Genomic DNA, 15801 nt, shown 5'->3' on the forward strand with positions numbered 1-15801 from the left:
ATTCAGGCTTTCCCACAATATAAACGGCGTGCCTGCCTAATCACGTTATAACTGTAGAATGATCGAGGGCGAGTTCTTGGTTTCTTATGTGGGTTTATTTTTAGGCAGTTTCATTAACGTCCTCCCAGCGCGGTAACAACACACAACAACAGCAGTCACGTTTTCGTCTACCGTAAGTAGTTCGTCTGCCGTAAACAGCAATGTTGTGACACTCTTAAACAGGAGAATACTGCCATCTAGTGCATTTGATGAAAGCACTTTTGTGCGTGCCACACAGCAATGCATCATCAGAGAGGGTGTTCAGCATGGTTAGAAAAATAGTGACAGAGAATAGAACAAGGATGGACAATTCAACCCTTAACTCAACAAGTATATGTGTAAATAAATGAACACTGAAATTCAAGTATTTATTTTATTTATATATGTATATATATATATATATATATATATATATATATATATATACACATACATACATACATACATATATACATATATATATATATATATATATAATAAAATAAATATATATTTATAGCTAGAATTCACTGAAAGTCAAGTATTTCTTATATATATATATATATATATATATATATATATATATATATATATATACACATACATACATACATACATATATACATATATATATATATATATATATAATAAAATAAATATATATTTATAGCTAGAATTCACTGAAAGTCAAGTATTTCTTATATATATATATATATATATATATATATATATATGAATATATGATGAGGTGGCGACTTGTCCAGGGTGTAAGCGCCTTCCGCTCGATTGCAGCTGAGATAGGCTCCAGCAACCCCCGCGACCCTGAAAGGGACAAGCGGTAGAAAATGGATGGATGGATATATGAAATACTTGACTTGGTGAATTCTAGCTGTAAATATACTCCTCCCCTTTTAACCACGCCCCCAACCACGCCCCCTACCTCCCGAAATCGGAGGTCTCAAGGTTGGCAAGTATGCAAGTATGCTAACATGCAAAATAAATTCTATAATTTAGACTCGGTCACTTTTAAAATACATTTATTTGATAAAAGTTTGACGCGTTTTAAAAATATGTTTTTTTCCCCGAAGTGGACAAGCGGATGGATGGATATACAGTTTTGGGAAATATGAAGCCGGAAGTGACGGACGGGAAGTAGTAAGTCGTCTTTGTAACGGTCGAAGTAGCGCCACTTTTAAATACATGCTCAAGCATACTCTGACGACACGAGAGACATCAACTTGTGGCAGACGGAACTTTCCTGTTTTCTTCACGCCAAGAAGAGACTATCTTAACCAACACGATGCCGAGGACAGGCCGTATCACACGGAAGGTCACGACTGGAGTTTCACGCCGTTTAACTTCTTGCGTGGGACTTTCCGTGTCGCCGCATGTTGGGCCGGGAGCCTGCGGGGATGCTGACGGCCGCTCGCTGGACAGCGACACAAGGCAGCTCATTAGCCGCTTTCTCAGCGACTTCACTGGGCTGTCCAAAGCGAGCTGGACGCCAAGCAAAGTCCAGACTTTGACAAAAAGGGTGGTGACAAACCTGGTGGACAAGCACCGGTTCGTCTACAATGGTAAGTGGACGTTTCACGTACGTTAGGTGTCGTTGTTTGAAGGTTCTCTCAACCGTTAACGTCCGTTATTAACGTCGTACAGTTAGCCTGGACGCCATTTTTAAATGTCTACTAGCCTGCTCTCTAATGGAATACTTCTGTCAGTACACTTTAATATGTATACTTAATTTCAAAGCGTGCAATTAATATTCAAATCATCAAATAGTTGCATCTTAAAGTACATACACACGCGTTAGAGGGGCACGTAAATGTGACGTCATCATGTAACTTGTAACGGAATACCCACATCAAAGAGCTAAGTAAACGTTATCTAACCATGAAACAGCCTTAGTGAGGAGCTCACAACACTGTTCAAACATTGAGCATTTGAAGAAATTGTACAAATTTAGTATTTTGGTTCAGTATAGTGAGGTCTATAGGCTTTACTTTTTATTAGAGATGTCCGATATTATCGGCCGATAAATGCTTTGAAATGTAATATCGGAAATTATCGGTATCGGTTTTTATTATCGGTATTGTTTTTTTAAAATGTATTTTTATTTTTTATTAAATCAACATAAAAAACACAAGATACACTTACAATTGGTACACCAACCCAAAAGACCTCCCTCCCCCATTTACACAAAAGGGTTGTTTCTTTCTGTTATTAATATTCTGGTTCCTACATTATATATCAATATATATCAATACAGTCTGCAAGGGATACAGTCCGTAAGCACACATGATTGTGCGTGCTGCTGGTCCACTAATAGTACTAACCTTTAACAGTTAATTTTACTCATTTTCATTAATTACTAGTTTCTATGTACCGGTAACTGTCAAAGTAAAGCCGCTGCTCCTCCACATCGAGAGGAGCCAGATGAGGTGGTTCGGGCATCTGGTTAGGATGCCACCCGAATGCCTCCCTAGGGAGGTGTTTCGGGCACGTCCGACCGGTAGGAGGCCACGGGGAAGACCCAGGACACGTTGGGAAGACTATCTCTCCCGGCTGGCCTGGGAACGCCTCGGAATCCCCCGGGAGGAGCTGGACGAAGTGGCTGGGGAGAGGGAAGTCTGGGCTTCCCTGCTTAGGCTGCTGCCCCCGCGACCCGACCTCGGATAAATGGAAGAAGATGGATGGATGGATGTTTTTATATTGTTGTACTTTCTTTTTTATTCAAGAATTTTTTTTTAATTAATTTATTTTATTATATAATTTTTTTTTAAAGGACCTTATCTTCACCATACCTGGTTGTCCAAATTAAGCATAATAATGTGTTAATTCCACGACTGTATATATTGGTATCGGTGGACATCGGTATCGATAATTAAAGATTTGGACAATATCGGAATATTGGATATCTGCAAAAAGCCATTATCGGACATCCCCAATGTATACTTATTTTCCAAAGCGTGCAATTAATATTCAAATCATCAAATAGTTGCATCTTAAAGTACATACACATGCGTTAGTGGGGCACGTAAATGTGACGTCATCATGTAACTTTTAACGGAATACCCACATCAAAGAGCGTTATCTCTAAACATGAAACAGCCTGAGTGATGAGCTCACAACACTGTTCAAACATTGAGCATTTGAAGAAATTGTACAAATTTAGTATTTTGGTTCAGTATAGTGAGGTCTAGGCTTTACTTTTTATTCATGTAAGTATGTAGAAGTGGCTGGTTGCATCAGCTCTGCTCTTTTAATGTCCTTTGATGTTTCCCTCTTACACACATGTAAGAGGGATGTGTGCTATGGCTATGAGTTGTCTTTTCCCTTGGCCTCAGTCTGTACCCCCTCTCCAGGGGCCCAGGCTTAGACCGATTTTTTTTCTCCTCCCACCCCCCATTGTTTACCTGTATCTCACCTTTTTCGTAAGGGGCGCCGGAAGTTGGCAGACCCGTCAGCGATCCTGTTCTGTCTCCCTGTAATGTTTGTCTGATCTCGAATGGGATTGTGCTGAATATATATATATATATATATATTCATATTCAATTGGATGTTTCGATTAGGGTTATTGCAGCCAATAACGATCAAGATTAGCCAATACCAATCACATGTATTTACCGGGAGGTGCTATTAACAGTTTAACAATATCAACGCAATATTTAAACATTTTCCTTATTCTTTTATTACATTTCACGGGAGCTTTTAACCGAGTTTGTAAACAAAACAAAACAGATATTTTGAGGAAAGCAATTATCAACCTAATCACTCAAGTATTGATCATGTACTGAGTCTGATACTGTATACTACCCTTGGTATTGACACCGCCAATTTATGGATCGATGTGACCTCCTCTTACGTGTTGTGTACTGACTGTGACAATACAATACTACAGTTATTATATTGTCCAATCTAATTATCCATTTGTGGTGGGGGTTTTTAAAGCCATAATAAAGGCCGGCCGCCTCACCTTATCATACATGTGATTGTTTGTAGTGTGAATCATGTGTATTAAAAAAGACAAAATATTGTGTTATTTTTAGGGTAGTGATTGTACTCACGTGAGAGTCCTTCAATGCACACTTTCCGGGATTCAAACTGTATGCATGCACAGATGAGTGGGGAGCAGTTGGTGTCAAGTTTGTGGCAGACCGCTACAAAATAAAGAATGAATGAATGTATAAGAAACACTGAGGTAATCAATACAAGAAGAAGCTACAGGAGCATGGTAATTAATAAGGTTTCCATCTCTCTTGAAGGCATCATCCAGCAGCTGTCATTGGACCAAAGAGGCAACGACATGGCCTTTGTCAGCGAAGTGTCCCAGAGTATGTTTGCAGACGGCATCACCAACTGGGGTCGCATCGCCAGCCTGATGGCCTTTGGAGCCGTGGTGTCTCTGTACCTGAAGGAGAAGGGGCGAGTGTGCTGTGTGGAGATGGTGGCCCAGGAGATCTCCTCCTACCTGCTCTCACACCAGCGCATGTGGCTGGTGGAGCACAACTCTTGGGTAAGTAACAGCAGCATGGTGTCATGTGACCTTGCTCCTCACCACTCCACAACTCATCCCATTGACCTTTTTGTCTCCTCAGGACGGCTTTGTGGAATTCTTCCAGGAAGCTGATCCAGAGTGTGCTGTGATCAACTCCCTCCTGACCTTTGTTGGAATGGCCAGTATTGCTGCTGTGCTGCTCCTTTGGTTGCGGTAAACTCTGACACTTTTGTCGCCTCATTTGGACTTTTTACAAGAGGAAAATAGTTTGACAATCCATGTGCAACAATGTTTGCGTTCCGTTTGCACTAAATCTAACTTAATACAAGATTTATTCTCAGAATGTTTCAAAATGACTGTTTGTTTTACAAAAGCACACCATTGTTTATTTTTTTCATTTCACATTATTTTTGTTTGACCAAATTCATCTTTGCACCGAAGCTAATGTAGTTTAAGATTTATTTTACAAAAGAACAGCACTTGTTATCTGTTCATTGCACCTTATATTTATTGTTTTAAAGGTATTTGCACTGAAGCTAACTTTATCTTTTATTCACAGTGTATTTCTAATGAAAGTCTATTTTAAAATTGAAATGTGCTCAATATTACTGTGAGCTTCCCTCTTAATGTGAATGAATGAATAAACTATGAAAATGAAATCAATTTGTCAGTTGTCTATCTGTTAAATAAATGATTGTAGGGTTAGTGGTTGACCCATAAACGACATCCTACTGTACATATTACTGACACTGTTAGCAATTAACTTAAAATACATATCACACCAAGCTTAATAGTGTTGTGGGGAATTAGGTAATCAGAATGATCACATATTTGGAGGAGAGATAATTGCAACTTTAGTGCAATTATTGAGTACAAATGAAAATAAGCATACTAAACTGTATAGATCACAGTTAATTTAAATTAATATAATAAAAAACAAGGGCGGTGTCATTCAAGATGAACATGACTTGAGTATATACACTCCCCCCAGGGCTGCGTCCTGAGTCCACTGCTGTTACCGTTGATGACCCATGACTGCTGCGCCAGGTCCACTACTAACCACATTGTGAAGTATGCGGACGACACGACAGTAGTGGGCCTCATCCGTGACAGCGACATGGACTACAGGGAGGAGGTGAAACATCTGGTTGACTGGTGCAGAACCAACAACCTGGGGCCGTATTTATCAAGCGTCTTAGAGTGCCATTTTACACTTAAGTCCTGAGAATTTGCGAAATTTAGTCCTACTCTCAAACTTAAGAATAAAAGCTAATTATCAACTTTCTTAAGTCGAAGAATCACTCCTACCCTCCACGATATTTAAGAGACCTTCAGAGGTGTCCTAAGTGGTTAGGAGTTGCCAGCGGGGGATGGCACTGAGGCGAGAGAGACGTGCGTGAACGTTCAGGGAGCGGAAGGATGTCCTGGCTTTGTTTGATGACGAGCAGCTGATCAAACGGTATCGTTTAGACAGAGCGGGTATTATTTTTGTCACAGATTTAATAAGGGGCGTCATCTCATCAGCAACATCACGCAGCAGAACTAAAGGTCATCACAATGCTTCGATATCTCGCCACTGGGAAAATGAATTGGAAAGAAAAGAAAACATTTATTTTTGATTCATTGCCAATATTGTTTGTTTGTTTTGTATTATTTTGTAGTTTATTGTCAAAATATACACTCCCATTGTCCACTTAAATATTTCTAAGATATTTCTTTATTCTTAGACAAGGGATTCCCTTCCGTGATTGGTCATTTCTATGGACACAGAAATGACGTCACCTAAAATTCCGTTTACGGCTCATAGTAATGTCGTAATTCAGCTCTGAGTGTGACACTTAAGATTCAGTCCTACACTTCGCTGAAAGCGTGAGTAAGACGCCTGATAACTAACTTTTAAGTGCAGCTTTCAGCGAAGAATTTCTTTACTCATAAGTCAACTCTTAGCAGACTTCTTAGGAGTAATTCTAAGACGCTTGATAAATACGGCCTCTGGTCCTGAATGTCAACAAGACCAATGAGATCATCGTTGACTTCAGGAAGCACCAGTCCAGCCACACTCCACTCTACATCAACGGCACAGCGGTGGAGATAGTAAGCAGCACCAAGTTCCTGGGGGTGCAAATAACTGACAATATAACCTGGTCCCAACACACCGGAGCTCTTGTAAAAACAGCTCAGCAGCGCATGCACTTTTTGCGTCGGATGAACAGAGCACAGCTCCCCTCCTCCCTCAGCACATTCTCCAGAGGCACTATAGAGGGCCTGCTGACCAACAGCATCTCTGTCTGGACTGGAGCCTGCAATGCCTCAAGACTGGAAGTCTCTCCAGAGAGTGGTGAGGACGTCAGGACTCCTCTTCCTCCTATCCAGGAGATCGCAAAAAGCCGCTGCCTGACCAGGGTTCTGTAACAGCTTCTTTCCTCAGGCCATAAGACTCTTGAATGCATCATAATTAAATTATGCCCCCTCAACTCCCCCCAAAATGGATTAACTAGCTGGAATGAAAAAGATAATATAACATACATCCATAAACGTGGAAGCATGTGAAAAAGTACAATATATTTATCTGTACAGTAATCTATTTATTTATATATATGTATTTATTTTATACATACGTATATTATATATATTATTTATATATATTTATTTATTTATATATGCACCTAATTGCTTTTTTATCCTGCACTACCATGAGCTTATGTAACGAAATTTCGTTCTTATTTGTGCTGTAAAGTTCAAATTTGAATGACAATAAAAAGGAAGTCTAAGTCTCTAAGTCTTATGACTACCGTACACTATGTAATCATACGGCATTCAATCATAGCTAAACATAGTCTAGTGTAGTACAAAACATATGGAGAAGTGTGTTTATATTAAATAACTGATTGACAAATAGGAATATAATATGTGCAACCAACCTTAACAGGCCTGTTTTGTAAAAGATGAAATACAAATGTGTTTGAATATATGTTATTTGGCCGACAGTACACCTTAAAAGTTTGTGATTTAAACACTATTCAGCTACCTTATCATGCAAAGTTGTTGGAGATGGAGGTTTTCTTGCCTGTGTAAGCCTGAATATAATAAATGCCTCCTCTGGTCCTAATATGACTAATTTTGCTGACTCAGGTGTGTATAAACGTATGTTGAAAACAACAAAGAACTTCCTTTTGCGTCACATTATTTACATTCCCGTGTGTGTGTGTGTGTGTGTGTGTGTGTGTGTGCTCGCGTCACTTCCTCACAAGCGTGCGATTCTGTTGGCATCTTGGTGTGATCAATATGCTGAGGTCAGCAAAAGACCTGGTTTCATTGAAATATGACTGTCAGTAAAGAGGAGGATGACCACACCCACTAGTGAAATAGTTGACAATACTTTTCCAATGAAATTGCTGTCAACTTGCATTACTGTCGTGTTGATTCATGAAATGTAAATGTCATCTGACGTTTCACCAGTAATGTTATTCATGGATGTTTATGCAATATTATATTTTACTACATAGTCATGTGCATGGAAGTTTTAACATATTTAATACTGGGGTGTCTAAAAATGACCCTCTTTATTTATTGTATTTCATTCTGTTACTAGCAAAAGACAAAGAGCGCAGACCTCCTTCAGACCCTACCTTCCAAAGATAAAGTCCTAAATCCATCTTTGTTTTCTACCTGTCAACTGTCAGTTTAGCATCTTTGTTTTCTACCTGTCAACTGTCAGTTTAGCATCTTTGTTTTCTACCTGTCAACTGTCAGTTTAGCATCTTTGTTTTCTACCTGTCAACTGTCAGTTTAGCATCTTTGTTTTCTACCTGTCAACTGTCAGTTTAGCATCTTTGTTTTCTACCTATTAACTGTCAGTTTAGCATCTTTGTTTTCTACCTGTCAACTGTCAGTTTAGCATCTTTGTTTTCTACCTGTCAACTGTCAGTTTAGCATCTTTGTTTTCTACCTGTCAACTGTCAGTTTAGCATCTTTGTTTTCTACCTGTCAACTGTCAGTTTAGCATCTTTGTTTTCTACCTGTCAACTGTCAGTTTAGCATCTTTGTTTTCTACCTATTAACTGTCAGTTTAGCATCTTTGTTTTCTACCTGTCAACTGTCAGTTTAGCATCTTTGTTTTCTACCTGTCAACTGTCAGTTTAGCATCTTTGTTTTCTACCTGTCAACTGTCAGTTTAGCATCTTTGTTTTCTACCTGTCAACTGTCAGTTTAGGCTGCTCGCCGGCTCCTCATCACCACTTCAAGATGGCGGCCCGATTTCTCGCGTCACAGCAGCCAATGCTGCGTCTACTTATAAGATGTCTATGTATAAATCAATCCACCACTGGGCCTCCCTTTTTTACAGGGTACGTGGAAGCCACGCTCACTTCCTGGGGGGTCAGAAACCCCCCTCACTTCGGGTCATAAAACAATCCCCCGCAACCCCCTCTGGCCCCCATTTTTTGGAGGTAGTCTATCTTCTGACAATTATTTATAATAAATATATATAATATATATAAATAAATAAGGGAATAAGCGGTAGAAAATGGATGGATGGATGGAAGTACATTGATATTTATTGAAACTATTTTACAATATCAATGTTAACTTGCTAAGGCCATTTCTTTTTGTTTTTTGCATAGAGACCCTTTTGTTTTTCACTTGTATCTTTGTAATTGATGTCTTTCCAGTGTGGTTCTAATCATTTTTTATAATGTTGTGAAGCAGGACATTTTTAATCCATGTTTTTTTAATTTTTATATATATATAATATGCCATCGTCCAACAAAATATGAGATGCAGGCCTTCAGTGGCCTCCAACGGCAGACTTTGGAAGTCACTGCTTCTTCTGTTATTTTGATAATAAACTGTATTTATATTATTCACATGTGAATAATGCTGTATAATAGACTGTATTTATGTTATTCACATGTGAATAATGCTGTATAATAGACTGTATTTATATTATTCACATGTGAATAATGCTGTATAATAGACTGTATTTATATTATTCACATGTGAATAATGCTGTATAATAGACTGTATTTATATTATTCACATGTGAATAATGCTGTATAATAGACTGTATTTATGTTATTCACATGTGAATAATGCTGTATAATAGACTGTATTTATGTTATTCACATGTGAATAATGCTGTATAATAGACTGTATTTATGTTATTCACATGTGAATAATGCTGTATAATAGACTGTATTTATATAATTCACATGTGAATAATGCTGTATAATAGACTGTATTTATGTTATTCACATGTGAATAATGCTGTATAATAGACTGTATTTATATTATTCACATGTGAATAATGCTGTATAATAGACTGTATTTATGTTATTCACATGTGAATAATGCTGTATAATATACTGTATTTATGTTATTCACATGTGAATAATGCTGTATAATAGACTGTATTTATATAATTCACATGTGAATAATGCTGTATAATAGACTGTATTTATGTTATTCACATGTGAATAATGCTGTATAATAGACTGTATTTATGTTATTCACATGTGAATAATGCTGTATAATAGACTGTATTTATATTATTCACATGTGAATAATGCTGTATAATAGACTGTATTTATATAATTCACATGTGAATACTGCTGTATAATCGACTGTATTTATGTTATTCACATGTGAATAATGCTGTATAATAGACTGCATTTATGTTATTCACATGTGAATAATGCTGTATAATAGACTGTATTTATGTTATTCACATGTGAATAATGCTGTATAATAGACTGTATTTATATAATTCACATGTGAATAATGCTGTATAATAGACTGTATTTATGTTATTCACATGTGAATAATGCTGTATAATAGACTGTATTTATGTTATTCACATGTGAATAATGCTGTATAATAGACTGTATTTATATTATTTACATGTGAATAATGCTGTATAATAGACTGTATTTATATTATTCACATGTGAATAATGCTGTATAATAGACTGTATTTATGTTATTCACATGTGAATAATGCTGTATAATAGACTGTATTTATATAATTCACATGTGAATAATGCTGTATAATAGACTGTATTTATGTTATTCACATGTGAATAATGCTGTATAATAGACTGTATTTATATTATTCACATGTGAATAATGCTGTATAATAGACTGTATTTATGTTATTCACATGTGAATAATGCTGTATAATAGACTGTATTTATGTTATTCACATGTGAATAATGCTGTATAATAGACTGTATTTATATAATTCACATGTGAATAATGCTGTATAATAGACTGTATTTATGTTATTCACATGTGAATAATGGTGTATAATAGACTGTATTTATGTTATTCACATGTGAATAATTCTGTATAATAGACTGTATTTATATTATTCACATGTGAATAATGCTGTATAATAGACTGTATTTATATAATTCACATGTGAATAATGCTGTATAATAGACTGTATTTATGTTATTCACATGTGAATAATGCTGTATAATAGACTGTATTTATGTTATTCACATGTGAATAATGCTGTATAATAGACTGTATTTATATTATTCACATGTGAATAATGCTGTATAATAGACTGTATTTATATTATTCACATGTGAATAATGCTGTATAATAGACTGTATTTATGTTATTCACATGTGAATAATGCTGTATAATAGACTGTATTTATATAATTCACATGTGAATAATGCTGTATAATAGACTGTATTTATGTTATTCACATGTGAATAATGCTGTATAATAGACTGTATTTATATTATTCACATGTGAATAATGCTGTATAATAGACTGTATTTATGTTATTCACATGTGAATAATGCTGTATAATATACTGTATTTATGTTATTCACATGTGAATAATGCTGTATAATAGACTGTATTTATATAATTCACATGTGAATAATGCTGTATAATAGACTGTATTTATGTTATTCACATGTGAATAATGCTGTATAATAGACTGTATTTATGTTATTCACATGTGAATAATGCTGTATAATAGACTGTATTTATATTATTCACATGTGAATAATGCTGTATAATAGACTGTATTTATATAATTCACATGTGAATAATGCTGTATAATCGACTGTATTTATGTTATTCACATGTGAATAATGCTGTATAATAGACTGCATTTATGTTATTCACATGTGAATAATGCTGTATAATAGACTGTATTTATGTTATTCACATGTGAATAATGCTGTATAATAGACTGTATTTATATAATTCACATGTGAATAATGCTGTATAATAGACTGTATTTATGTTATTCACATGTGAATAATGCTGTATAATAGACTGTATTTATGTTATTCACATGTGAATAATGCTGTATAATAGACTGTATTTATATTATTTACATGTGAATAATGCTGTATAATAGACTGTATTTATATTATTCACATGTGAATAATGCTGTATAATAGACTGTATTTATGTTATTCACATGTGAATAATGCTGTATAATAGACTGTATTTATATAATTCACATGTGAATAATGCTGTATAATAGACTGTATTTATGTTATTCACATGTGAATAATGCTGTATAATAGACTGTATTTATATTATTCACATGTGAATAATGCTGTATAATAGACTGTATTTATGTTATTCACATGTGAATAATGCTGTATAATAGACTGTATTTATGTTATTCACATGTGAATAATGCTGTATAATAGACTGTATTTATATAATTCACATGTGAATAATGCTGTATAATAGACTGTATTTATGTTATTCACATGTGAATAATGGTGTATAATAGACTATTTATGTTATTCACATGTGAATAATTCTGTATAATAGACTGTATTTATATTATTCACATGTGAATAATGCTGTATAATAGACTGTATTTATATAATTCACATGTGAATAATGCTGTATAATAGACTGTATTTATGTTATTCACATGTGAATAATGCTGTATAATACTGTATTTATGTTATTCACATGTGAATAATGCTGTATAATAGACTGTATTTATATTATTCACATGTGAATAATGCTGTATAATAGACTGTATTTATGTTATTCACATGTGAATAATGCTGTATAATAGACTGTATTTATATTATTTACATGTGAATAATGCTGTATAATAGACTGTATTTATATTATTCACATGTGAATAATGCTGTATAATAGACTGTATTTATGTTATTCACATGTGAATAATGCTGTATAATAGACTGTATTTATGTTATTCACATGTGAATAATGCTGTATAATAGACTGTATTTATATTATTTACATGTGAATAATGCTGTATAATAGACTGTATTTATATTATTCACATGTGAATAATGCTGTATAATAGACTGTATTTATGTTATTCACATGTGAATAATGCTGTATAATAGACTGTATTTATATAATTCACATGTGAATAATGCTGTATAATAGACTGTATTTATGTTATTCACATGTGAATAATGCTGTATAATAGACTGTATTTATATTATTCACATGTGAATAATGCTGTATAATAGACTGTATTTATGTTATTCACATGTGAATAATGCTGTATAATAGACTGTATTTATGTTATTCACATGTGAATAATGCTGTATAATAGACTGTATTTATATAATTCACATGTGAATAATGCTGTATAATAGACTGTATTTATGTTATTCACATGTGAATAATGGTGTATAATAGACTGTATTTATGTTATTCACATGTGAATAATTCTGTATAATAGACTGTATTTATATTATTCACATGTGAATAATGCTGTATAATAGACTGTATTTATATAATTCACATGTGAATAATGCTGTATAATAGACTGTATTTATGTTATTCACATGTGAATAATGCTGTATAATACTGTATTTATGTTATTCACATGTGAATAATGCTGTATAATAGACTGTATTTATATTATTCACATGTGAATAATGCTGTATAATAGACTGTATTTATATTATTCACATGTGAATAATGCTGTATAATAGACTGTATTTATATTATTCACATGTGAATAATGCTGTATAATAGACTGTATTTATATTATTCACATGTGAATAATGCTGTATAATAGACTGTATTTATGTTATTCACATGTGAATAATGCTGTATAATAGACTGTATTTATATTATTCACATGTGAATAATGCTGTATAATAGACTGTATTTATATTATTCACATGTGAATAATGCTGTATAATAGACTGTATTTATATTATTCACATGTGAATAATGCTGTATAATAGACTGTATTTATATTATTCACATGTAAATAATGCTGTATAATAGATTGTATTTATATTATTCACATGTGAATAATGCTGTATAATAGACTGTTTTTATATTATTCACATGTGAATAATACTGTATAATAGACTGTATTTATATTATTCACATGTGAATAATGCTGTATAATAGACTGTATTTATATTATTCACATGTGAATAATGTTGTATAATAAACTGTATTTATATTATTCACATGTGAATAATGCTGTATAATAGACTGTATTTATATTATTCACATGTGAATAATGCTGTATAATAGACTGTATTTATATTATTCACATGTGAATAATGCTGTATAACAGACTGTATTTATATAATTCACATGTGAATAATGCTGTATAATAGACTGTATTTATTTTATTCACATGTCAAAAATACCAAAGTGTTTATTGTTTATTGTGAGCGAACTGTGGTGCTGAATTTCCCCCAGGGATCAATAAAATACTTTCTATTCTATTCTATTCGTTTGGATAAAGCTGTTGATGTTGATCACTGCTTGAAAGGAAGGTTTCAGTGTGAGAGACTTCAATCAATCAATCAATCTTTATTTATATAGCCCTAAATCACAAGTGTCTCAAAGGGCTGCACAAGCCACAACGACATCCTCGGTACAAAGCCCACATGACACTTAGTGTCAAATGCAAAATAATTGCTATTTCTTTCTGTTCTCTATTGGATGTTTATTTGGCAAATGTTTTCTTATTGTGAAATAAACTATGTGAATAATTGTTTTCTGTCATTCTGATAAAGCTGATAAAAAGCAATATAGAAACGATGATGGTGCAATTAAAAAAAGAGCAGTGTGCAACGGTCAACGGCCTTTGACTCATTCCAGTCAAACCGTTTACCATAACAGGCAGGAGTGAGCACTGAGAGATAAAGTACGGTCAAATTGAAGTCATAGCCAGCAATAGTTTGGGAAATGTTTGTAAAAATAGTCTCAGCATTGAACAAATAGTGGGTGAAACTGCAAGTAGTGTTACAGAAAGGACATGACACTATATTTAAATCAACATTATGAATTGGAGGGTTTATATTAAAGGGTTTTCAAATACAGTTTTGCATAAAGTAACTGATGATTTTTTTTAAAACATTATTAGTTTAGCAAAGAGTGCGATTACACTTAAATATTTTTATGAGCCTGTGAGGCATAACACGTTTTGTTGATGAAATGATCATTTAGAAAAAAGATAAGCCTACTTACTACCAAAGAAGTACTCTATTAAGACCACACTGAAAAGAAAAAATGTATATGGTAAATGGTGTAGCTTTTACATGACGAAAGCATATTTTGCATATTTTCAGGGGAAAAAAAGATTTTGGTAGAATGAAGATGTATTTTATGTGTTATGTATTTTTGCAAATTTGCATAGAGAGACCTAACTTCACAAATATAAAGTGTTAGTTTTTTGACAGTAAAAGTGTATATTTTTAAGAGAAAAAAAATCACAATGTGTATTTATGAGAATATAAAGTTGTATATTTTTGAGAATATATTGTAATCTTTTGAAAATACAAATAATATATATTTTTAGAATACAAATTACAATAAAGTGATTTTTTTAGAATATAGTAGTACATATTTAAGAATAATTGCATATTTTTATAATAATATTGCCTATTTTTTTTATAATAAAGTTGTTTATTTTGTAGAATAAAGTTGCATATTTTTAATCAATAAAAGTGCCTATTTTTGAGAATAAAGTTAAATATTTTTCAGAAAACTAATTTAGATTTTAAGATAATGAAGTCATAATATTTTTTCTTTAAATAGAAAAGCATAAAGTTTAAGTTCAAGTCAAAGTGCAAGTTTGAAATAATAACTATAATGAATTAGTATTTAACATATGTTGATATTTTGTATTTTTAATTTTACACATGAAGTTGCATGAATAAAAACATAAAAATATACAGGTATAAATAAAAACAATTCAACAATACATAAGTGTATATTATAATATCCACATATATTATGTAATATTATAATATCCATCTATTTTTGTTTTTTGAAGGTTGC

At 33.4% G+C, this 15801-nt stretch overlaps 1 protein-coding gene across 1 annotated transcript; it reads left to right on the forward strand.

Annotated features, from left to right (window-relative positions):
- Positions 1-1172: 1172 nt before the first annotated feature.
- Positions 1173-5175, forward strand: LOC133612649 (induced myeloid leukemia cell differentiation protein Mcl-1 homolog). Its single transcript, XM_061970260.1, has 3 exons — positions 1173-1595; positions 4284-4534; positions 4617-5175. The coding sequence occupies exons 1-3, from the start codon at positions 1319-1321 to the stop codon at positions 4731-4733; spliced, it is 645 nt and encodes a 214-aa protein (XP_061826244.1). The 5' UTR covers positions 1173-1318; the 3' UTR covers positions 4734-5175.
- The last annotated feature ends 10626 nt before the right edge of the window (positions 5176-15801 follow it).

Source organism: Nerophis lumbriciformis, linkage group LG10 (assembly GCF_033978685.3).
Source record: "Nerophis lumbriciformis linkage group LG10, RoL_Nlum_v2.1, whole genome shotgun sequence".
NCBI lineage: Eukaryota > Metazoa > Chordata > Actinopteri > Syngnathiformes > Syngnathidae > Nerophis > Nerophis lumbriciformis.

Excerpts from the sequence above, each read along its gene's own strand:
- LOC133612649 (XM_061970260.1), top strand. The coding sequence starts at position 1,319 with ATGCCGAGGACAGGCCGTATCACACGGAAGGTCACGACTGGAGTTTCA. Across the intron at positions 1,596-4,283 it reads GCACCGGTTCGTCTACAATG|GCATCATCCAGCAGCTGTCA; the intron begins GTAAGTGGACGT and ends TCTCTCTTGAAG. Across the intron at positions 4,535-4,616 it reads TGGTGGAGCACAACTCTTGG|GACGGCTTTGTGGAATTCTT; the intron begins GTAAGTAACAGC and ends TTGTCTCCTCAG.